This window comes from Eptesicus fuscus, chromosome 12 (assembly GCF_027574615.1).
Source record: "Eptesicus fuscus isolate TK198812 chromosome 12, DD_ASM_mEF_20220401, whole genome shotgun sequence".
NCBI classification, from domain to species: Eukaryota; Metazoa; Chordata; class Mammalia; order Chiroptera; family Vespertilionidae; genus Eptesicus; species Eptesicus fuscus.
This window is the reverse complement of record NC_072484.1, coordinates 9,879,923-9,904,312: the sequence shown is the minus strand read 5'-3', so window position 1 is coordinate 9,904,312 and position 24,390 is coordinate 9,879,923. Positions and strand designations below refer to the sequence as shown.

The following is a 24,390-nucleotide window of genomic DNA, read 5'->3' as shown; positions in this document are numbered from 1 at the left end:
CATGGACAATTTGACTTTGTAAATTTAGGTCAACCCCAACCAACACATTATCTCCTCAACATTTTTGAACCCACCTTTAATAGCAGGATGCATCTGAGAGTTATATCATTGGCTAAACACACTGAAAAATACTAAATGCCAATAGTGAGGGATTAACCAAGCCTGTTTTCTAAAGATGTGCTCTGTAAATACACTTAACTAAATTTCAAGGTATACCCCAATACCCCAAAAGAATCTTACCTTAATTGAAAATAGTACAAATTATGGTTACATGTAGTCAATGTAACCTTCGAATTAGCAGATTTAACAAAATGTGTCATCCAACACAGTATTTCATTCATTTCGGAAATTGTGATAAAATACATCCTTAAAACCCAAATCAGTATTTCAAAGGAAAACAATAGCTGGAAAAAGTTGTAAAAGAAAAAGGGGGGTAGGGGCGCAAAGCATTTGGTTTAGAGAGACAAAGATGACTCAATTACATGTTGCAGAAGACAGGCAAAACTAATATGAAATAAGCAAGTTTTTTTTATCTTAAGTTTAGCTTTCCTTAGATATACTTATATTTCATAGTGATAATACAAAGGGAGAACATCTGGATTTCATCCTTGGCCTCATTCACAAAGTAAAAAGGGATGCTGGATTCACATGTAAATGATTTTAATGTTTAAGTCACCATATTTAGTACAAAAATGTATCTAAATAGTCTCGATTCTTTTCTAATAACTTCCAAATGGTGGAAGTCTTCACTGCTCAAATACTTTCTTTAGTGTAAACTTCAATAAGTCATAGTGTTGTAATGATTGTGGGAGTAAGAACTGAAAAGATTAAAAAGGCAAAAGGTATCTACTCTAGTGGAGGACTGAGAAGGCATTACTTCTAGTGGGTTCTCTGAGGTACTCAGTTCATCTCTGCTCCAGATGCTTGATAATGAAAACAACTTCGGGTTTGGATGAATGAGAACAGATTCTAAATACTTTTTAAAAAGGATATTATATTTATTTATGTTAGCTTAAAAGCAATTTTACATAAAACAGTGATGATTTTTCTAGTAATTAATAATGAGAGAAGTTACTTCCTGAGGAAGGTGGATCCCTGGTGCGCCCTGCACAGCTCTGTGTAAAAGGGAAATGCAACAGTAGAGGCTCTTACTGCAATGTGTCCTATGGATTCAACTATGGGAATAGGCAAAGCTCAAAATGGCACCAATGGTTTAATACTCTGGTATTCATTTCTGGTAGGATCTGTTAGAAATGGAAATGAAAAAAATCAGACTTTAAATTTCTTGACTTTGGCAGCCAAATTAAGCCAGGGAAATGTAATTAAGAATACTGTTCACTAATTTTTTATTAAATAACTTAGAGATGCCTCCTCCTTTTATTGGCAAAGAAAGTCAACTTGATCTTAAGCTTATGTGCCCATAGTATGCCTCACCCAAAAATTTAAAATATACTTCATGATCCAAAAGCGATGTTACAGTTAGAGACTGATCTTTTTTGAAATACCTACTTTAGAGAAGGTAAAAAGAATATTTGTGCTGGCTTTACTAAACAACTTAACCTGCATTTAAACTATCAGAACATTTTTCTGAACAGAGAGAAAAGCTATAAGAAAGGAACTTTTGTTTTTTTATAGTAAAGATGTATGCTTTCTTGAGGGTCCTGAAATAATATGAAAAGAATTATTGTGTGAAAGAAAATCATTATATAGTATGTTAAGAGCAACTAAATTTATGCTTTAATAGCATCAATATTTTTCTTTACTGATAGAAGTTATTGCTCAGAAGAGCAAACACAGCTATGCTATCAACTGTTGTCAAGTTGTTTCCAATTCAAATATATATTTTAAATAGACTTGCTTTGACAGTTGAATTGCTTCACCAATTCAACAGCTGCAAAGAACCAAACTCTAAAACTGTGCTCTAAATGTATTGTCTTATCTGATTTAAGAAATTTCAGATACATTTTAAAAGAAAGGGCAAAAGTGTGTATTTCTTTTTCAATTCACACAGAAACAGTCATATATATTTCATGAATAAGCATTCCTCTTCTGACATCTATTAGGTACAAAGAGCTAAGAATATAGTTTTTATAGAAAATATTTCAAGATCTTCCCCTGTAAGAAATCTGCATTCACATACTCTAATGAAAGCAGCAATATTTTATGCAAAAAATCCATATGTATTTATTTGCAGGTCTTACTTAATACAGCAAAATGTTAAAGAAAATTGAGAACACTGCTCATTTTTCTAATTTAATTTGATATATAAAATGGAACTTCTTCAGAAAAAAAGATTTGCATGAAATTTACCTTACCTATGATTTATGCTCTAAGAGTACATTTTATAAAAATCAGCAACCAGGCTTCCTCTGTTTAAATTGAAATGAACGTGATAAATAAATAACTTTCTTTTATGTAGTTGCAAAGAGAGTCAATAATCCTTTCAAGAAAGAGACTATTTCATTTCCTCCCAACTTGGATTCACCGTAAACACGATCCACAAATGTTATTGGAACCTAGTTAAAAAAATATACGTTAAGTCAGCCTTCAAAAATATTAGAAAGGCAGCGTAGCAGGCATATACAAATTACTAATACAACCAAAACAAGGTAAGTCCTATGAAAGCAATTCCTTTAAATTGAAGCAATTCCTTCCATTCTTACAGCAACTGTGTGCACCTCCTCGGATTTTTAAAAATTAAACAGGCACTTTATTATCTAAAAATGGGCTATTATCAACCAAATCGACATCTGTTTGAAAGCATTGGTCCTGCATATTAAGTTGGTTTACTCAAGTTTGACTGAATTTCAAGGAAAAATTATACTGCAAAAGTAAAATAGCCTTTCACTTAATTTTTTCATTAGTCTGTCAAATTTAGCTGTCATTATATTTTAGTATTAAGTTAAAAATTTTGTAATTTCCACAAGAGACGTGGCATTCTAGTTAGCTACTTCTTGCTCTGAGTAAGAGTCTTAGTGTTAAACAAGGAGAGTATTCCCTAATAGTTCACGAGCTAGCTGTAAATATTACAGACCCTTACTCCCTCCCCCGCGCTACTCCTGTGCTTTTCGTTTACTAATAGGAAATGGGCAATGGAACTCAGCATTCACTTTAAAGCTGGGTGGGTGTGGACTATGGCAAGAGGAAAGCAGCGAATAGACTCATCCCAGAATACTGAGTGGTCAGAAGAAAGGGCAAGGATGGAGAAGATACCAGTAACTTTTAATTATTTAAAAGGGAATGCTGCCTTTCTGTTAATCTTGGTAGGTCAAATGTATTGCTGTGAAAGGGATGTGAATTTTCACCCGTTAGTGCATGGGCATTCTCAACAGCTGGAGCCTTTCACATTTATTTGGTAGTTATGAAAATTAAACTTTTTACAATAAAAAGTCTAAACATTATTTATAAGGACTGTAACATATTATTTACCATTAATTGCATACCTCGCCAATAGTATAATTCAACTGTCTTGCTCGAACAATCATTTCCATCTGGAAAACGTAGCCTTTAGAAACACATTTTTCTATTAATTTCTGTAGAACTTCTTTTCGATATAACCTGTATGAAATTTTAAAAAATATATAAACACCTAGATAAATACACTTGTCTACATGCATCCTGACCCTTCAAAAAGTTCACTAGTGTTCTAGCCCAGTGGTCGGCAAACCGCGGCTCGCGAGCCACATGCGGCTCTTTGGCCCCTTGAGTGTTGTAACGCCACTTCTTCAAAATAGACTTGCCCAGGCCGAAACCGACTTCTGCGCATGGGCCACGATGTTTCAATCGCACTGTACGTGCGCGCCCGCACGTGGTATTTTGTGGAAGAGCCACACTCAAGGGGCCAAAGAGTCGCATGTGGCTCGCGATCCGCGGTTTGCCGACCACTGTTCTAGCTGGTTTGGCCTGCGGACCGAAGGGTCCTGGGTTTGATTCCGGTCAAAGGCATGTACCTTGGTTGCAGGTTCCTCCCCAGCCTGGGCCCTGGTTGAGGCTTGTGCAGAAGGCACCAATTAATGTGCTTCTCTCACATTGATATTTCTCTCTGTCTTTCCCTCTCTCTTTCACTTTCTCTAAAAATCAATGGAAAAATAGCCTTGGGTGAGGATTAAATTAAAAAAAAAAAAAGTTCACTAGTATTTTTAAAAAAAATATATTTTATTGATTTTTTACAGAGAGGAAAGGAGAGGGACAGAGAGCTAGAAACTCGATGAGAGAGAAACATCGACCAGCTGCCTCCTGCACATCCCCTACCGGGGATGTGCCCGCAACCAATGTACATGCCCTTGACCGGAATCGATCCTGGGACCCTCCAGTTCGCAGACCGACGCTCTATCCACTGAGCCAAACCGGTTTCGGCTCACTAGTATTTTTAAGACCTAAAAATTTTACTAGTCATCATCCTATAAAATAAAGAGGTAATATGCAAATTGACCATCACTCCAACACACAAGATGGCCACCCCCATGTGGACACAAGATGGCCACCACAAGAATGACCAGCAGGGGAGGGCAGTTGGGAGCGACCAGGCCTGCAGGGGAGGGCAGTTGGGGGGACCAAGCCTGCAGGGGAGGGCATTTAGGGGTGACCAGGCCAGCAGGGGAGGGCATTTAGGGGCAACCAGGCCAGTAGGGGAGGGCAGTTGGGAGCAACCAGGCTGGCAGGGGAGGGCATTTAGGAGCAACAAGGCCTGCAGGAGAGGGCAGTTGGGGGGACCAAGCCTGCAGGGGAGGGACAAGGCCTGCAGGGGAGGGCAGTTGGGGTCAATTTGGGCTGGCAGGGGAGTGGTTAGGGGGCATAAGGCTGGCAGGCAGAAGCGACTAGGGGCAATCAGGCAGGCAGGCAGCTGAGCAGTTGGCAGCCAGCAGTCCTGGATTGTGAGAGGGCAGTCGGACATCCCTCGAGGGGTCCCAGATTGGAGAGGGTGCAGGCTGGGCTGAGGGACACACACCTCCCCGTGCACAAATTTTGTGCACCGGGCCTCTAGTATATAATAAAAACACAGTATGCAAATTGTCCCCTCCACCGGAGTTCTTCCGGGAGTTCGACCAGGGAGTGGGCCGGCCTGGGTAAGGGAGGGAGGCCCCCTGCTGGCAGCCAGCAGCCGCTAGGGATCCTACCAGTGCATGAATAAGTTGATAAACATTTGTCCTGAAACAGAAGGGTCATGAAATACCTTGCAAATAATTTAGAAAATGAATTCTTAGTATCTTTTAGAGAATTATTTTCCTACCATACTATCAGAAATTATAAAAATATAGTAAAAGTAAATTATTCAAAGCAGAGCCTATTGTTTTTAACTTTTAAAATTTTCTTAAAATTAATTTTTGAAGTGGAAAGAGTAGAAATTGTTCCAAAAGTTGGAAAAATAGAGTTGATAGATGATGAAGCAACAATATACACTAGATGACAAGAAAGACTCTAGTAATTAACAGGGGTTTCCTCATAAATGTTTATGATGAGCTTCTATTTCTGGAGATCTAAATAAATTTCCTGGGATACACTAGCCCCTCCAAGATTAGGTTAGTTAAGCTAGACAGGAACTGGGAGGCAATCCTGGTTGGACACAGCTATCACCAGTCAGATACTTTTAATGGGGGAATGAATATGCAGTCTAATTGTAGTGGACTGTAGGCCAGACACAGAGCTCATCAGATTTACAAAGCAAGACAGGAGCAGGGAAGTCCTGTGCTTGAACCCAATCAGGAGCTTCCTGTTTTCAGTCGCTTAGGTAAACAAACCAACCAACAAACATAAAACCACCAGTCTCAATAAGAAGGCAGCAATTTCTCTCTTTTTTGGGAGCAAGTTAGGAGAGGCAGTTTAGCATAACTTTGTTCGCTTCCCAGTTAAAGGCCACCTGGATTTACAATGCCCAAGGGCTTTACCTGGAACCCACATTCACTTTTTTCTCAGGCTTCCTCTAGGGAATCCTACCTCTTTTGGCTTTTCAAGCTTTTAAGTGGATATTAAATGACAGAGAGAGGAACCTGAGAACGACTAGTGTGTGCACTGTTTTACTCACATAGGTTCCATAAGAGTTCAAAAGGATAAGCTTGGAATAAATCTAAAGTGAGGAGAAATGGATGGTATAATAGTTATGCAATAAGTATTTACTAAGCAACCTACTGTGTTTAAGGCTCCTTTTTATGTTTTAGGATTTTAGCAGTAGAAACTAAATAAATTTATCACATAAAGTTAATTAAATAGGGGAGGGAGATTGGGATTATGGGAAAGACTATGATCATGATGGGATATTTCAGCATCACATTCTAAACTGGGTTTTGGCTAGGAATTCTGTCCCTTTAAGTCATTTTACTCCTCATAAAAAGTTATTATATAAGACATTTATTTCTCTTTATTGCCGCCCTTTCTCCCCCACCACAGTAGCTTTAAAACTATGGTTAATGATGTAATACTGCATAAATGAAGCCATGAGCCAATAAATAGGATAATTAGGATCCAAGTGGTCTTTGCTATTAAATGGCTTTACATCAGATTACAGTCTTTTTGGGTTCCCTTTTATTTGGTAAAAGACACATGCCTCCTCAATACTAGGAACTTCATCTAATGAGAAGTTGAACTTTAATAAAGCATGTATTTAATAAATCACTACTCTTATGAAGGGACAATGAGCTTTAATGATTTAAAAGTAGTGAAATGGACAGGCTCACTTTTGTGTGTGTGTGTGTGGCTATTCTGATACTTGCACAGAATACACCCAATCACTGCTCTCTCTAAAAGACACCCAGAGCTCACCCCTCCTCCATTCCCCAGATGGTCTGGTGGCAATGAGGTGCTACCACCCAATACTCTCTCTGCTGTGTTTTTCTTCATAGCTGGGTTCCCATGTGATGCTGTAAGTCTCATGTCATTAGAATGTATAAACATGAGGACAGTGCTTGGCATGCAATTGTTTGCTGAATCTAAAATGAATCACCTTTTAGTTGTGAAAGCACCTGCAGAGTTTTCAATAGGGGAACTAGGCCAACAAACAAAGCCCCTTCCTATCTCCACAACCCACGGAGCCACCCTGGATCTTCGATCAAAGTCATCATGCCTATGGCCTGTAAAGCCATTGGCCATTCTGTCTGCACAGAGATTTTGCAAGTGCCACTACTCTTTGCATTGTTGCTACATGGTAATCAGTGATCTTAATCAGATAACACATCATTCCTTTGCCTTGAAATGTGGAACAAAAGGGATACATCTGTCTTTTACACACCAAATTCTGCTTTCTAACCAATTTACATTTTAATTCTAGAGAGGCTTCATTTTCAATATTTGGTCTCTAATTTGTGATGTCTCCTCTCTTCATTGTTTGGGGGGAAGTGGCAGATGGGGAGAGGGCAGTTGTCCGTGGCTCATAAACACTCTTATTTTACCAAATAAAGACATTAAAAAAATTTCCCTTCACTTTTGACCTTCTTAGTGTCTCTGAACTGCTATTCAAGACTTACAGTTACACTACAGGTACTAATTACCTATAATGGTCAGCTCCTAATTTGTGTGTGTGAATTCTAATGAACATTATTTAATGGAAAAAGTAAATACCAAGTAATAGAAAGTATTAACAAATGCATGGGGTTTGGGCTTCAATGAAAATGAACAGGCATTTTATAGTTTTGATGATAACAAATATCTGGCAGGCTTTAATCATCTGGCATGCTCATATAAAATAGTTCATCTACTGTAGCAGGTCTAATATTAAACACATACACCACCCTCTCACGAGAATAAACAAAATAAAAAAATTCAGGGACCCAGCAGGAGGTTTTGTACCAATTAAATAAGAAATTTTATTAGAAAAATCATGGAGAACAAGGTAACTGAAAAGACTCTACATAAATAAGGTTTTAAACTTTTCTGTGGACAGTGCTATAAATATTTATATAAATTGCAGAAAATTCCTGGAAGAGGTGCTATTCTCTGGAGCACATTACCAGTGACAGCAATGTTTAGAATGAGTAGTGAGTGTCACTTTGGGCGCTCCGGAGGGCACTCGTATGGACAGAATATTAATATTAATATGGACAAGCACACTAACCTGAGCTCTGCCTTTGATGCTCTTTAAAAAGCACAATATTTTACAAGACGTGCAGCTTCATTAGCAGCTTCTAAGGAACTATAGTCTGCCTTTTTAGAGTCCCAGGACAAAAACAGGAAAGAAACACAAAGAATTTCTTTAAAATAAACCATTGTGCCCAGCAGTTGAGTGTCTACCCAGGCACCAAGAGGTCACCAGTTCGATTCCCAATCAGGGCACATGCCCAGGTTGTGGGCTAAATCCCCAATAGGGAGTATACAGGAGGCAGCGGATCAATGATGTTTCTCTCTCATTGATGTGTCTATCTCTCTATTCCTCTCCCTTCCTCTCTCTCTAAAAAAAAAAAAAAATCAATAAAAACACATTTAAAAATAAAACAAGCCATTATAAAGCAAGAAATTTAGGCAGTCATAAGCAGTAGAAATAAAAAATTACAGGTTCTCACTGTACCTGAAACTTCCTGTTAAATCAGATGCTCCTGGTCTCAGCAAAATCTGAGTTATAAAATTGGCCCCACGGCTGTCAAATAAAACAATCAGATTTTCTTTATAAAATAGTTTCTAAACAAGAGAAACACATCCAAGAGTACTAAAAATATTATCCTAATTTCATAAATAAATGCAACACTATTTCACAAAAATATTAATTCTATAGAACAAATAAATTTTTAGTCAGTGCAAGGAGATCTGTTGTTTCTCAATTTTCAGAAAATAGGAACATTTGGAGGGAACCTATAAAGCAATCACTCTTTTAAACTTTACGTATGAATGATAGCAGATTTTTAACTTGTGTATTTGTCAGCAGCCATTTAGAATTTCAAACATCTGTCAGCTAGCAAAAGATGAGGGATCTGGAGTTTCCTTTTCAGATTCTAATAAGCACAAAGGGAGAGTGGCTTCAACTAGGTAACAGGTCTGCATAAAAATGGCGCTTTTTTTTTTTTAAAAAAAAATGAAGGTGTGTAAGTAGAAGAGGGCTTTGGTTTTTGGCAATCTCTGGAAATTGTCCAAGGTTCAATCCGAGACTGTCTTAGTCTGCTAGGGCTGCTATAACCAAACACCAGTGTAGGTGGCTAAACAGATATTTCTCACGTTGCAGGAGGCTAGGAAGTCCAAGGAAGTGAAACCTCTTCCTGGCTTACAGTGTGCTCACACAGGAAGTGGGGGAGGTCCAAGCTTTCCTCTTTTCTTCAGAGAGCACTAATCCTACCATGAATGCCCCACACCGAGGACCCTATTTACACCTAATTACCCCCCAGAGGCTCCACCTCCAAATATCAACACTTACAGGGTAAGGTACTCTAACATGAACTTTAGCAGACACACTGAGTCCATAACAATGACTTTAGGGCACTGCTTCAAACACCTCTAAGTATCAATCAATTACAAGCTATTACTAACTAACAGCTATTAACATTTCAAAAAGATGTGTGAAGCCCTCTTGAAAAAAGTGACTTTTGTACTGCAGCTGTTTTATTGTGCTCATATTTAAAAACATTTTTTCTAGGGCAACCTGGAGATAAGTTTCCACAGCCAAGGTAACCACCAAGGCCCTCTCATGGAAAGATAATTTTTATATAAATAACACGGGCCCAGCCGGTGTAGCTCACTGGTTGAGGTCACAGTTCAATTCCCACGGTACATGCCAGGCTGAGGGCTGGATCCCCAAGTGGGGATGAGGGGGAGGGAAAGCATGCAGAAGGCAGCCATTGATGATTCTCTCTAATCACTGATGTCTCTCCCTCTCCCTTTCTCTCTATAAAATCAATAAAAACATATTTAAAAAAATATAACACAGGGATATAGCTGGGATAATTGCTAACAAAAACATCCCTCCCCCCTTAAATTTGTTTTAAAAGCAACAACAACAAAAATTCCAGGGCATAGTCCTCCCCTCTCCCAATATGTATGTAATCAAGGAAATTTAAGTATATATATCTACATATTGTGTGTGTGTGTGTGTGTATCTGCATGTATTTAAGGTAATGTATTTTTAAATAGGGGTCTCTTAAAGTGCAGCAAGAGTCAGACAGACTTGGATTCAAATTCTGGTTCTGAACCATATAAATGAGACCTTGCACAAGTGATAACAACCTTTCTCAGGAGTTTATACTTTAAGTCAGCTCAGACATGAACAACTAATGACATTTACAACTAAATGATTCAACTAAAAGCTGTAAACTGTCTCTGATTTAGACTCCCTAATTTTAAGAACAGTTTTAATGACCGAAATCAGAGAGGCCTGAGAGATCGCTGTTGGTTTCAACCTGTCTGCAGTATAGTCACCTGGGAAGCCTGTGGAAAATACTGACGCTTTGGCCCCACCTATGAGAGCTATTCAAACGGTCTGCATTGTGTGTGTGCACGAGAAAGGAAGGATGAATAGGGAGCAGTTGTGTGTAATTTTCTCCCTACATGATCCCAATGTTTAGCAGGATTGAAAACGACTTTTATCCAACCCCTTCATTTCTCTGAAGATTGAGGCACTTACATGTTTTAAATGACTTGCCCAAGATTCACATTTAAGAGGCAAACTTGAGATTAACAGAATCTTCAACAGGAATGAAGTAGATGATAAAAAAAAATACTAATGGCCAAAAATTCTTTGCAGGTCTTCCATTCTATTTCTGCACCCCTTGGTTGTGGGCTTGCCTAGACCAAGAATTAGTCCCAGAACCTAGGACTCAAGAAGCCTTATGGCTGCAGCCTTGGTACTGTTGGACGCAGCCCTTAGAACACCAAAGAAGCTGGTATAGTTTTCCAGAAGGTGAGGGGCCACATGCAGACAACAACCACCATCAACTACTGGATGGATGAATGAGGCTACTTGGATTTTCTAGCATAGCTGCCTCTCCAGCTGAAGGAAGCTGCATGAATGAGCCCGGGTGAAGCCAGCAGAGGACCCACCACCAGCCAATCCACAGAACCAGAAGAAATAATGTCGTCGTTTTACGTCACTAAGCTTTGGGATGGTCTGTTATACAGCAGTAGAAAACTGAAACAGTAGGTTTCATTTCCATTTTATGATGAGGAAAGTAAAGCTTAGGAAAACATGCAAGGTGACAGATAATTAAGTGACACAGTCAGGATTTTAACCCAGGTCTGACTACAAAGCCTCACTACTTTATGCTCCTTAAAAAAGGTTGAAATAATTAAGTGTCTTATTTACTTAAAACGATAAAAAATACATATGGAAAACTACCTTAATAGTCCCAAAATATAGATGAATAGTTCACTTAAAATCAAAGCTGAAGGTCCAGAGAATAAATTTGTGCTGAATCATACCATTGTTACCAAAGGTTCAAAGGTTTATGTTGATTTTTCCTTAGTGAAAAATACCCCAAATAAAATAATCATAGGAAAAATTGTAGGTAAGAAGCTATCTGGAAATATTTATTGGAAGTTAATACTCTGATCCCACAAATACCAAGGCAGTATGGTAATTTAACCTAAATACCTGTTATAAACATATTTATAGTAGTTACACTAAAAAAACAGTAATCATAGCACATGTATATACCTGATTAATTTTCTTTTCAAATCCCAGCCATAAACACCTCCATTTCCTTTGTAGCGAGTTCCAGAGACAATGTCAAAATTACCTTCCTTTTGCTTTCTGTAGAACAAATAAATTAGCTGTCAATTAGAGAAAGCTACTGGGCTTTCAATAGTTATTTTCAAGAGTTACACAAACAGAACTGTTAAGACTTGCATCTAGGAAAAACAATGCCAAGGCAATAGATGAATTATTACTACTACTGAAAGGTCTTTCAAAGTAAGCTTTTCAAACTTGATCCTTTTCTTCCTTCATTGATATTTAAAACAGTATATTTGCTGACTGCACAATGTGAAACCATCCTAAAATGTAATAATAAAATTAAATTTACACAATCCCCCTGAATTTCTGTTCTTGTACCTGAAGTAAACAATGCTAAAACAGCCTGGCAACCTTCTAGATCGTTCTCTTTGTTTACAGAAAGACAACTCAAAGACAGGACTCCCTATAGTGTTTTATGTCACTTTTACAAATTTGGAATCCCAAAAAAGTACGTTTTGCAACTTGCTTTTTGTCACCTAATAATACAGATCATGGAATCATGGATATCCCTACAAAGTCGACAGAGGATTTCCCCATTCTTTTTTGTTGTTGTTGTTAATCCTCACCCAGGGATATTTTTCCATTGTTTTTTAGAGACTGGAAGGGAGGAAAGGATGGGGAGAGAAAAAGAGAAACATGTAAGAGAGACACATCAATTGGTTGCCTCCTGCACACGCCCAACGAGGGCCAAGGATTAGGTACGTGCTCTTGACCAGGAATCAAATTCAAGACTCTTTGGTACCCGGGCCAACACCCTAACCACTGACTCCCATGGGCTAGGGTCTCCATTCTTCTTAATAGCTGCAAAAATATTTCATAGAATATTTAACCCGTATACTCATATGGTTGTTTCCATGATGGGTGCCCCAATTTCCAAGAGCACAAGCACAATAAATAGTATAGCCTGCTGCTTAGACTACACAAAGTAGAACTTAATGGAATTGCTAAAATAATCCTAACAGATCTCACCATAGAAATTACTTTCCAAAAATGTAGCAACTCACTTCTTCCTGCAATATTTGAGTGTGCTCATTTTCTACAGTTTTATTGGTGCTAGATGTATTGCTGAATTAAAATTTTAAGTTTAATAAACTAATGGGTAATAACAACATAGTTAATTATTTTATTTTTTTAATTATATTTTTATTGATTTCAGAGAGAAAGGGAGAGGGAGAGAAAAATAGAAACGGCAATGATGATGCATGCCCCCGACCTGGGTTGAGCCTGAAACCTGGGCATGTGCTCTGACTGGAAATCGAATCATGACCTCCTAGTTCATAGGTCAACACTCAACTACTGAGCCACACAGGTTGGGCTACAGTTATTTAATTTGCATCTCCCTGACTACATCCTAGGGTGACTATCTTCTTAGGTTTATTAGCCATTTGAATTTCTTTTACCAGTACATATGGCCTGTTTGCATCTTTCCTATTTCCTACACCACTGTTTCTATTTCTTTATCAAGTCAAAGGAGCTTTGTGTATTGGAGATATAAGCAGAGATGGTATCTCTGAGGTGATTCAATGCAGAGATCAAAGGATGGGAAATCATTGACCACTAAGGAGCAGGCAAAGGGAACATATCATCGTGTGAGCACAGAAATGGAAGGAACATGTCTGCGTAGAGAGAGCAAAGGGGCCCTGACCGGTTTGGCTCAGTGGATAGAGCTTTGGCCTGCGGACTGAGGGGTCCCAGGTTCGATTCCAGTCAAGGGCATGTACTTTGGTTGCAGGCACATCCCCCGTAGGGCATGTGCAGGAGGCAGCTGATCGATGTTTCTCTCTCATCGATGTTTCTAACTATCCCTCTCCCTTCCTCTGTAAAAAAATCAGTAAAATATATTTTTAAAAAAAAAGAAAGAGCAAAGGGGAGAGGCACAAGGTAAGTTCAGAAAGGGAGGCAGGGACCAGATCATACAGCAATTTGAGGGACAAAAAAATACACACAAACCTGTGGATTTTCCCCTCTGTGTTATATTTTATACTAAATTCTTGCCTAAAAATATTACGTAAAATATTCATGCTTAATGTTAGCTGGTATGCCTATCTTGATGAACTAGAAATGATTCCACATTTCACCATTTTGTAAAACATTTGTATTAGGACTGAGTTTTCTTTATCATGTTTAAGTGGTTTCCTTCCATTTGTACTTTATAAAGTTTTTATTAGAAATGGCTGGTGAATTTGATCAAACTTTATCATCTACAGACTTAATCACACTATTTTTTTTTGTTAATGTTATAAATTATGTTGACGAATTCCTGAAGATGTACCACTCTAGCATTCCTGAATAAACCTTATTTGTTCATGGGGTTTCACCCTTATGATATAGGGCTTAATTCCATTTAACAGGAAGTCACCTACTGGCTTTTTCTGTAGTCTGGAATAATCTAGATAAAAAAGGAATTATTTGTTGATCAGTTCTTCAGGGCTCCTAAAACACATCATTTAGTCACATACTATATACTCATGAGTCTCAAATTTATATGTTGGTTTTATTTTTGATAGCTAACAAAATAGCATGTTCATTTTTCAATTAATAAAGACAGAAAAATAAAAATAAGTCCAAAATCAATGTAAGATAAATGATTTGAATCGTGCATTTTTTTCAAATATTAGAATTACCTACCTAATGAATTCAGGAATAAATTTTGGCTGAAATTTAGAAAGAATAAACAGTAAGTCAGTAAAACAGGCTAAGGCAATCATAAATCACTAATAAAGAAATATGCCACTTACATGGTGTGAGAGATCAGCATCCATTATAATTATGTAGTTTCCTGTGGCATGTTTCATTCCATGTATATATGCAGTTCCTAAAAATGAAAATATTTATCTCCATTAAAGAAAATCACTGGAAATGCTTAAGTATACAACATCTGAACAGAGAAGCAATTGTTAAGCACTGAAAAGCATACATTAGTCCTCTAAAGATGATCCTGATCTAGTATAAATATTATTTACTCTCAATAAGAAACATCTCTCAATTCCATTCTTTGTCGTGAACTTTACATTAGTCCAATGTACCATTTTCTGATGACCCCTCCTTACCAAGCTTCCCTGCTTCTGCTCTTCTCATCGTCCCATTTCCATAAAAAGCTTCCCTTGTCAGTGTCTTCTACACTGTAGGAAGTCTGGTACAGTAGAGCCCTGCTCTGGTATTTGGGGCCAAAGGCACAGCTAGCAAATACTTAGCATCTTCAGGCCTAAAAATTCCTCAGGGACTTGGCAGGTAAGATAACTGATTGGGAGCAGGATTTGGGGATTCCTGCATTCTCTGGCCCCAAACCACCACTGTCTTACTAGCAAAGCTGATCTCTTCTAATTTCTTGTTAAGAAGTGACTATCACAGCTTTTTGGATATACCACTGACTGGTCAGTAATTCTTGGTTGCTTTCATGGCAGTATCCGGATTATTTCAATCCCAAACAACTTTCTGGATTCAGATATTCAGAACATTTAATGAAGCCAGTTAACTAATAGTTTTCAGAATAACACATTCAATTTTGCAGATCTGTGTTTCTCCAGTTTTTCAGTAAAATTATACCAATTATTTACATAAGCAATGATGACTAACAACAGAAATGAAGGCATTTAGATCTTCATCCCAGAATGACGGAGCTCATCTGAGATTTTAACTATGTTTAAAGGCTAAGAAAGATTTCTTTTTTAAAAATAAGTACCTTTTTAAAACTTATGACTTAAAGAAATGTTCAAAGGTTTATAGCTAAGGCAGTGTGCTGGTCCAATATGTTTGCCCTCAGATCCCTTCTCTGGCCTTTCTCTATATTGCAAGTAATCTCCCAGGTTGGCTTGTCAACTGGCTTCCAAACAGCTTTGAGAGGCAGAGGAGAGAAGGGAAAGGTCAAGTGGCCTCCCTCTCTCCCTCTGCCTCCTTGCACTGACTGCATATCCTCAATGACTCCAAATCCAGTCGGGTATCATCGACTTCATCATTCTAGCTTCCTCTGGGCAGCCTGGGTTGCTGCTCCATCTTAGGGTGGTAGGAACCTCCAGCTATTATCCCTGAGTAGCTTCACTATCCATTTGGCTTCTCAGCAATTCCTTCACCTGTGTAACCAGGTTCTCTGTATTAAATTCACTATATTGAAAGACTTGTGGTGGTTCTCTTTTCCCAAGTGGACCTTGACTGATACAGGCAACTCAACCATTTAAATGTCATTAAGATCATTAAAAATCATTATGGGGAGTTACTGTATTTTGGCCCTGTTCCAAACAAAATACACACGGAACAATCTGCCAAGTCAAAAAGCAGGTGACAGGTGAGAGGTTCCACTTACCTAGTCCCAACTTTTTCTCCCGTGGTCTTAGAAGCTGTAAGAATAAGAAAGAACACTTTGACACAAAAAATAAAAAACCTGACTACTAAAAACTCTTTTTATTCATCAAGTTCTACTCATTTTAACAGAAACATAGCTATATTTTATAGATCTTAGAGCAGAGTACACTTAACATTTTTTCACAAAAAAAAAAGCATTTAGCAAAAAAATCAAATAATGTAACAGCTTTTAACGAAAAGCAATATTTTTTTCTCACCCCATCCTCACAATAAAAGCCAAATTGTATACTTTCTGTTTTTCTGATGCTTAGAAACGATGTGAACAATGTTTTATATCTGTCTCTTGATTTATCATTTTAAACAATATTTATTAATTCCTTCCAAGGAAAACTGCAAGTCTAACTCACTTATTCTATACCTTTTTGGAATATTTGGTAGCCAGATTTGTTTTTTTCAATTTCCTTTGTGATTTTAAATGCTGCTATCATTCTCCCTCCAACTTATCTTGACTTTATGCTTGGATGACCTCATCTCATTCTCTACCGGCCCAATGACAAGGTTTTCTTACAGCCTGTCAATTACTTAGTCTTTCTACATTTTGTGCTTCATATATAAACCCTGACTTAATTGCTTTTCATCTTATCTGAAAACTTTTGAAAAGGTAGGATGCCAAGTTTTGGATTCTGTTTTAAGTTTCTTAGATACAGGGCTCAGGTAGACACACACCTGAGCACATCTTGTCCCTTGCTGCATCTGCCAGTGTATCGGCAGGTTGCCTCAGAATGTGAATCTTTAAACAAAGTACTTCCAGTTCCAATCACCCAGGATAGGTTTTTTGTGTTTTTTTTTTTTTACTACATGCATGCTGCTCTAGGTCTTGGCGAGGAACAAAGATAGATAAAAAACATTCCTGCCCGATGAGCTCTTATACAGAGAACAAGACAGTCAGTCATCTATAATAATTACAATTCACTGAACAAAATCAAACAAGGTATGTCAGGTTTTATTTGATTTTTGTGACAGTTACTGAAAAATACTGAGACCATCTGATCTCGGCCCTGAAAAAGCCAATCTTTTAAAGTTCACCTGAATAACCCCGTATTTCAGCTGGAAAAACTCTTTGTTTCAGATAAAAAATGATTTTGTCATTTATAAGTTTCAGATTGTTCAAAAGTTTATACAAACTATAAAACATGTTGCATATGACAGAATACTATGGAGCAGTTAACAGAATGGGGTCATTTGGTGACAAAAGATCTTCAAGATACAATCAAAAAGTAACAATGATACAGAAAGGTTGCATTCATATTTAAAAACAAAAAACACCAGCACAATACCTAGTTCTAAGATGTGGACACATACACATATATGCACAAAAAGGCAACACACACCAAAACTATTGACTAAGTTTGGCCCTGGGGAAGAGACTAGGATGCAGATCAGGAAATGCTCCTCAAAGGCAACTTCAGTTTTATAGGTAATATTTACATTTTACACCAGGAATGTACTTGATATTTCTTACATAAGGAAAAGTACAAATTGCTTCATTTAGTGTGCTTAACTTTTAGACCCTTAATTCTAGTCCCCCCTTTTGACCAGCTAATTAGCTGTGTAATCTGGGCAGTAAAGGGCACAATAGAGCTCACCTGTTGGGGGTCATGACAGCAAGCAGTGAATTCACAGGTTGGTAGGCACAGACTCTCTGAAGTATACTTACAACACCACTGCTCATGAACTACCTCATGTGATATTATAATTTGCTTGACAAAAAACATTTTGTAAAAGTTTTATCATAGCAAATCTTGATGACACTTCAGACAAACTATCGATTTGTACTAGAATCAACAGTATTTGAGTGAACCTATGTTCCCATACTATTGAAATCAATTGGGTTGAAGAGAAAAAATACAAATACATCTTCAGCTAAGAAAGGTTAACTTTACTCTCCTCCTACTTTGCAATTCTTTACTCATCATTGAGGCTCATTGTTTCCCATTATTGGCCATGTGTAGTTCTTGTTTCATGAATTATCTGTTTTTGTACATTTGAGTGGGGTACTGATATTTTGTTAGAGAAAATTTGGTATTTGGGGATGAACAAAATATTTTATTATAATAAATTAGTCAAATCTCTTAGTCCTATAGTTATGTTTCATGTTTTAAAAGTAATGAACATATCATATCTTATTGTACAGATGTAGATGTGAACAAAAACCATCTCCATCTTTTTCTTCTTTCTTGCTGTGGCCTTTGACCCAACCTCACTGTCCTTAAGCAGCATATCAAAGCCTTCTAGTCAATGATGATCTGTGTTCCTTAAAATGTAACCATAATACTGTTATTAGTAATGGCCAGGAAGACAAGCGAGATGACTATCAAACTGGTGACAGTATCAACCACCACTATGGCCCCTGGTGCTACTGCATTCTTTGTCCCTTTGTCTTTTCAAGCATTATTACCTGAGTTACAGTAGCAGAGAATAATTTGCACAAAACTGCTGGGCTGATCTACCACAGATTTTTTATCTGATTTCAGGTTAGGGGAGGAAACAAACCTCACATATCAAACATGACTGAAGCATTCAAACATAGAAAGGTTGAAGCCCTCCACAATGTCAGATCTCCCTGCCCTGTAACAGTTCAGGACACGTGTCTCCAACTTTTCTATCATCCCATCTCTGCCATGTATTAGTTAGCTGTGGAATCTGGGGAAGTGAATGAATCCTCTTGTCTGTTTCTTCAACTACAGAGTTAAAAAAAAAAAAAACTTCCTCGGCTTTCTCCTGAAGCATTCATTTCAACCAGTCCAAAAGGCTAGCTTGGACAAAGCATCTGGGCTGAACAACTTTATATGAGAAAAATAATCATTTTTATCCATATTTCCCCTCAACTAAACATTCATAAATCACTTAAAAGCAAGTAAGGCCACCCCTGGCAAGGCCTGACACTGAAAAAAATGTTCTAGTTTAAATAATTTAAAGGTCATAAAATAATGAACAGGGAATTTCCCTGGTACAACATGGAAATTGTGATAGTAGAGGCTAATTTTCTTATGCACTTGAATTTTATTTTGTTGATGGGAAAAAGGGAATGTTTTGAGGAACAATGTTGTTTTAGAATTTGTGAATGTCAATTTAATAGGCAATCCCTAAAATCAGTCAATCAGTTAGACCTCAAGGCTGAGCTTCTATGACATAGGTATTCAAAATATTGCCAGGTTGATGTTCCCAGATTAAAGAGCAGCACATAACTCAAAGTGTTCTATATATAATGTGTGCATCAGTGGCCATGGCCCAGAACTTCTAAAAGAGAAACTGGGGAACTCTTGGCCAAACCTATGAGCCTACCATCATCACTGGAAGTCACTGCTAGAGGCTGAAGATCTGTCAACTTGTTATCTCTTTCTGTACTCCTATACAACAGGAGATATTCAGAGAAGACTGGAGAGGGACAGATCTGTGAGTTGTTCCTCTGTGAGACAGACAGAATCTCTATTATAGGAAAGATTACCATGTATATAAGAGTAACACATTTCCCTTAAACTCTTCCCACCAACAAAGATCTCCTCCAACGAAATAGAAATTATTTCATTATTTAGATTTTTCAAGAATATTTAAATCCAGTGACTATCTTTATGATGCTGATGGCCATTTCTTGAGATGCAAATAATCAATAAAGGCTCTCCAAGAGACTTCTTTATGTTTATGCCAATGGTTCTTTGTTGGGAAGAGGGGACAATATTGTCCATAAGGGGACATCTGACAATATCCTGAGACATTTTTGGTTACCACAATGGGAAGGAGGGTAGCTACTGGTGTCTAGTGGCTACAGACCAGGAATGATGCTGAACATCCCACAACATACAGGACAGCCTCTCACAGCAAAGAATTATTGGTCCCAGATGTCAATAATGCCAAGATTGAGAAACTCTTACAATACCCAATGCCTACAATGTATTTTCTAAATTCAAACCAGTGACTAAAAATAAAATTTATGAAGTCATTATAAAATGAACTCTCTGCCTAAGTTACTCCCACAGAAGAACAGGCTTCAAGGTACAGTAGAAAAACCTAAAGTTTAAGACTCAGAAAGTCAACCTACTCCCACAAGACTGTTCTACAGATAAAAATAAAAATAAAAATGCCAAGTACTCTGAAAAGCCATTCCTGTTTCACATGAAAATAGTCACCTTTCTCAGTTATAAGCTTTTAGCTGCAGGCAGTATTTTCTGAATACTGAAAGGATGAGAACACCTAGAGCAGTGGTTCTCAACCTTTGTAATGCTGCGACCCTTTAATACACCCTGCTAGCGGTTCTCAACCTGTGGGTCGTGACCCACAGGTTGAGAACCACTGCTGTAGAGCCTAAGACCATCGGAAAACACAGATATTTACGTTACGATTCATTGACAGTAGCAAAATTACAGTTATGAAGTAGCAACAAAAATAATTTTATGGTTGGGGGTCACCACAACATGAGGAACTGTATTACAGGGTCGCGGCATTACAAAGGTTGAGAACCACTGACCTTGAGAAAGGGAGCAAGAAAGATCAAGTCCCACATTACCAATTGCAACCTTGTTCTATAATATTCCTTGTCAATTCAGTATCATGCTTTAATTTTGTCCTTCAAGAAAACTTATCTACAGAGTCAGTCATAAAAACAGAGTTCATCTAAAGACTCACGATTTTGCTGTAAAACTACTGATCAACATAACAAAAAGATGTAAAACCTCAACCACAATGAAAATGCATCTAAATGCCAAAAAGTATTTATCTTTTCAGTTTCTAGACAGATTGAATTTAAACACTGTTCATCTCTCATCTTTCCCCTACAAAAACACAACTGATAAGATAGAAAAATATTCACACAACTTACAATTTTGTCTGATCCATAGATCTTCTCCAACTGTTCAGCAACCTCCCTTGTTCCATCTGGGCTCCCATCATCTATGATTATAATTTCATAGTCGATTCCACTAAAATAAGAAAATTAAATTTGTATTGTTTAAATACAGTATTATAACAAAAATAATAATTTTAAAATTACTAATTCTTAACCAGTAGTGGAAACTTATTGCCATAGTAATCACTAAGGAAAACTTCAATTATCAAATGAAATGTCAAATATTCAGTACTTCACCTCCAAACTCAACATGTTGCTGAAAAATGTTATTATAAAGTCCTAAGATGTTAAAAAATTCTCTCACAGAAAACATTAAAAAAGCCAGTGAGGCCGGCAAGTGTGGGTCAACGGCTGAGTGTTGACCCATGCACCAAGATGTCATGGGTTTGATTTCTGGTAGGGGCACATGCCCAGGTTTCAGGCTCGATCCCCAATGGGGAACATGTGGGAGCCAGCCTACTGATATTTCTCTTTCATTGATGTTTCTAATCTTTCTAAAAAAAAAAAAAAAAAACCCATATATTTTTTAAAAACCAGTGATTTATATGTATATAATATATATGATAGTATATCATATGAAGTTTTATTTACTTTGGCAATAGAATTGTGGAACCTTAATATCAAATAGTTTATTAACTATTTCAAAAGTATATCTAATATATAGCTCAAATTGATAGCTCTGGGTGATTATTATTTAAAATTTAATCCCAAACGATTTTAAGAACATAATCAGGAATAAATCCAACTTAATTTCACCCTTTAAAAAAACCTACTTCAGAATGACGACATAATCTTTTACACCTCTATTTCAATAGTTGTACACATTATCCTACACTAGCAAATAAAAGGAAATAGCACAGAATAACAAAATATTTCAATATCCGCCCTGGCCAACGTGGTCAGTGGTTAGAGCGGTGGCCCACACAGGAAAGGGTCTCATGTTTGATCACTACCCCAGTTGGGGTGTGTGCAGGAGGCAACCAGTCAATGTGTCTCTCCCATACTGATGTCTCTCTCTCTCCCACCTCCCTCCTTCCTTTCCACTCTCTCTGAAAAGCAATGAAAAAAAATATCCTCAGGTGAGGATTAACAAAAAGATTTTTTTTTTCAAAATTAACATCTTTCTGCTGCTCTCCACTGTCTTTATGGGATAGTTTCTATTCTAAAAACAAGCCAGCATAATACTTGGATGCACATGAAATCACAATCATGCCTGTCACTACCCCCTTTAAAAAACATTCTTTTTGTTAACTTTATTGGGAACTTAAGGGGAAAGAAAATGAGGCAATGCCAAACTTTCACATACAACATTCTGTTTCTTCTTGGTCCTACTTCAGATAATATGCAAGGAAGTCAACTAAAAAACACATTCCACTGTTTAAAGCTTAAGAAATTCAGCCCCAGCAAACTTCCAGAAAGAAAACTCAGCCTTATCAATTCTCCAGGAGTAAAAAGTATCACTTCAGCTTCCATTGTGTTAAAACTTGGGCATGTGCTTACAAGCCCAAACAAGTAAAATGTTGATTCTAGCTGATGGGCTGAAAGATACACACTTCAAAGCAAAGTCACTTCCCTTCTAGCCCACTTCAAAGCACCCATACCACCTGAGGGTGAGGTAGCTGAAAGGAATCAAGCTGAGCAGATATTAGTTAATGTGACTGAATCTGACAAGCTGTTTCCTTCATTAAACTTCATTTTTAAAAAATGTTTTTATTGATTTGGCTGCCCTTTGCACACTCCTACCAGGGGTGAGTTTCACCCACGTTGATGTTTCAATGAAACCCAGGCATGTGCCCAGACTGGGAATCGAACCGAGGACCTTCTGGTGCATGGGATGATGCTCAACCAACTGAACCACTGGCCAGGGCTAAATTTCATTTTGATTTAAAAAATCCATTCCGAGACTATTAAAATATAAACTGCACTACATAAAATATTTAAAAATAAAGCAAAATTATTGTATAATCAGAAGTCAAACAGGAACAAGATAATTCTCTAAATTGAAAAGAGCTTGTAGAAATCAAAATAAAAATGTAATTTAAAAAGAGGAAAAAGATGAATAAAAAATTTGAAGAACTGTTTGTGAAGATAGTTATTTCATTCAAAGAAAAATAATTAAAATAGCAATGTTTATGGTTAACTGCTATGCTGTATACCTGAAACTAATACAAAATACTAAATGTAAACTGTAATTAAAAATCAAAGTTAAAAAATAATAAAATAGTGCAGCTGAAAAAAACACACACCCAGCAATGTTTTTCACCAAATAGCATTTCCAACGAAGTAATAATACTCAGGTTGACTGGCTGTGGGAGAACAGGCACTCTCTGAAGAATGCTGGAGAGTCCTAAGCCAGTACAATCTCTTTTGACAGTAATTTGTCAATAACTATCCATTTTAAGCACATCTCTATTGATCCAGCAATATCACCGCAAAGACTTTATCCTGATGTACCAGCAAATGTATGAGTGTTTGTTGCAACATTAATCTAATAAAGGAGCACTCACTATGTCACTTTTAAAAATGCTGGAAAATGTGGCATGAACAAAGTCCCCGTTCTCATTTGTAAATGTAAAGGAAATGTTATATATATATATATATATCTATATATATATCTATATATACATTAATCTATGTTCGTTGACATAACCCGGTTCAATAAAATATAACACAGCCACATGGAATGTTATTTAATTTTCAAAATAATTTGCTAAGTTTGTATGTGCTGATATGGAAAGATCTTCAAAGATTTCTGCAACATGGTCCCAAATGTGTACCATAAATGACGTTACTCTGTCCTGATACCAGGATTTTCCAAAGTTTAAGAAAATTTGTATAAACGCTTTCGAGCCCCAGGTTCTACCGGCCACAGCAAACATCCACAGGGACCAGCGAAGCTGCCCTCCTGCTCTCTCCAGAAGGGTTGTGCGGCCCCGCGGCAGCTCCCTGACCCAGACACAAACCTCACGCTTACATAAGCCCCGGGCCCGGGGGCGAGCGAGAGTGCCCGCTGAGACTCCCGGCTCCCGCCGCGGAGCCCGGCCACCCAGGCTCCAGGTCCTAGAGCGAGGAGTGAAGGCAGGCCGACAGCCTCGCGCCCGCTGGGAGAGGCCAGCCCTGGAGAGAAAAAGGGATTGGGGGCGGGACGGGACCGGGGAGCGGACAGTCAACAGTAGAGAAAAAGGAGTGTCTCACAAGGGCAGGAAGGAGAACCCGAGACAGGGACAGAACCCCAGAGGTCTCCGCCTCTGCATCCCTCGCAGGGTGGCCTCCTCCGGGAGACTTCCCTCACCAGCCGGAGAGAGCAGGGCCGCCTCGCGCGGCCAACTGCCGGCCACCAGCCAGGGAAGCCAGCTCATCTCCTTCGGGAGGGCCGCGCACGCTACCTCTCGGAGAAGCTTTTCACCAGCAGCCACACGATGAGCGGCAGGTTCTCGCGCTCGTTGTAGGTGGGCAACAGCACCGAATACTTGTCCTGTCCCGGGACGCGCCCCTGCGGCTCCCGACGAGACCTCGGAGGGGTACGATTCGCTGTCTTGGAGGCCAT

At 38.1% G+C, this 24,390-nt stretch overlaps 2 protein-coding genes across 6 annotated transcripts in view; both read right to left on the bottom strand.

Moving 5' to 3' along the window:
- Positions 1-2,393, bottom strand: part of ADNP (activity dependent neuroprotector homeobox) — a 43,307-nt gene extending 40,914 nt beyond the window's left edge. Inside the window, exon 1 of the mRNA XM_054724121.1 lies at positions 2,316-2,393. The gene's annotated coding sequence lies outside the window, so the exon portion shown is untranslated. The remainder of the gene's footprint in view (positions 1-2,315) is intronic.
- Positions 644-24,390, bottom strand: DPM1 (dolichyl-phosphate mannosyltransferase subunit 1, catalytic). 5 transcript variants are annotated; one of them, XM_054724126.1, is made up of 9 exons: positions 24,039-24,204; positions 20,817-20,916; positions 15,942-15,975; positions 14,380-14,456; positions 14,270-14,295; positions 11,564-11,659; positions 8,495-8,563; positions 3,430-3,558; positions 644-1,244 (listed from the first exon to the last, which is right to left on the bottom strand). In XM_054724126.1, the coding sequence occupies exons 1-8, from the start codon at positions 24,200-24,202 to the stop codon at positions 3,432-3,434; spliced, it is 693 nt and encodes a 230-aa protein (XP_054580101.1). In that variant the 5' UTR covers positions 24,203-24,204; the 3' UTR covers positions 644-1,244; positions 3,430-3,431. The 5 variants fall into 5 exon arrangements, with proteins under 5 accessions (XP_054580101.1, XP_054580099.1, XP_008139404.1 ...); XM_054724124.1 differs by having other exon boundaries at positions 3,444-3,558; XM_008141182.3 differs by lacking the exons at positions 644-1,244; positions 24,039-24,204 and adding exons at positions 2,394-2,516; positions 24,230-24,390 and having other exon boundaries at positions 3,444-3,558.

Excerpts from the sequence above, each read along its gene's own strand:
- DPM1 (XM_054724123.1), bottom strand. The coding sequence starts at position 24,202 with ATGAGCTGGCTTCCCTGGCTGGTGGCCGGCAGTTGGCCGCGCGAGGCG. Across the intron at positions 14,457-15,941 it reads GGAGAAAAAGTTGGGACTAG|GAACTGCATATATACATGGA; the intron begins GTAAGTGGAACC and ends TTTCATTTTTAG. Across the intron at positions 2,517-3,443 it reads TGAATTATACTATTGGCGAG|GTTCCAATAACATTTGTGGA; the intron begins GTATGCAATTAA and ends TTTTTTAACTAG.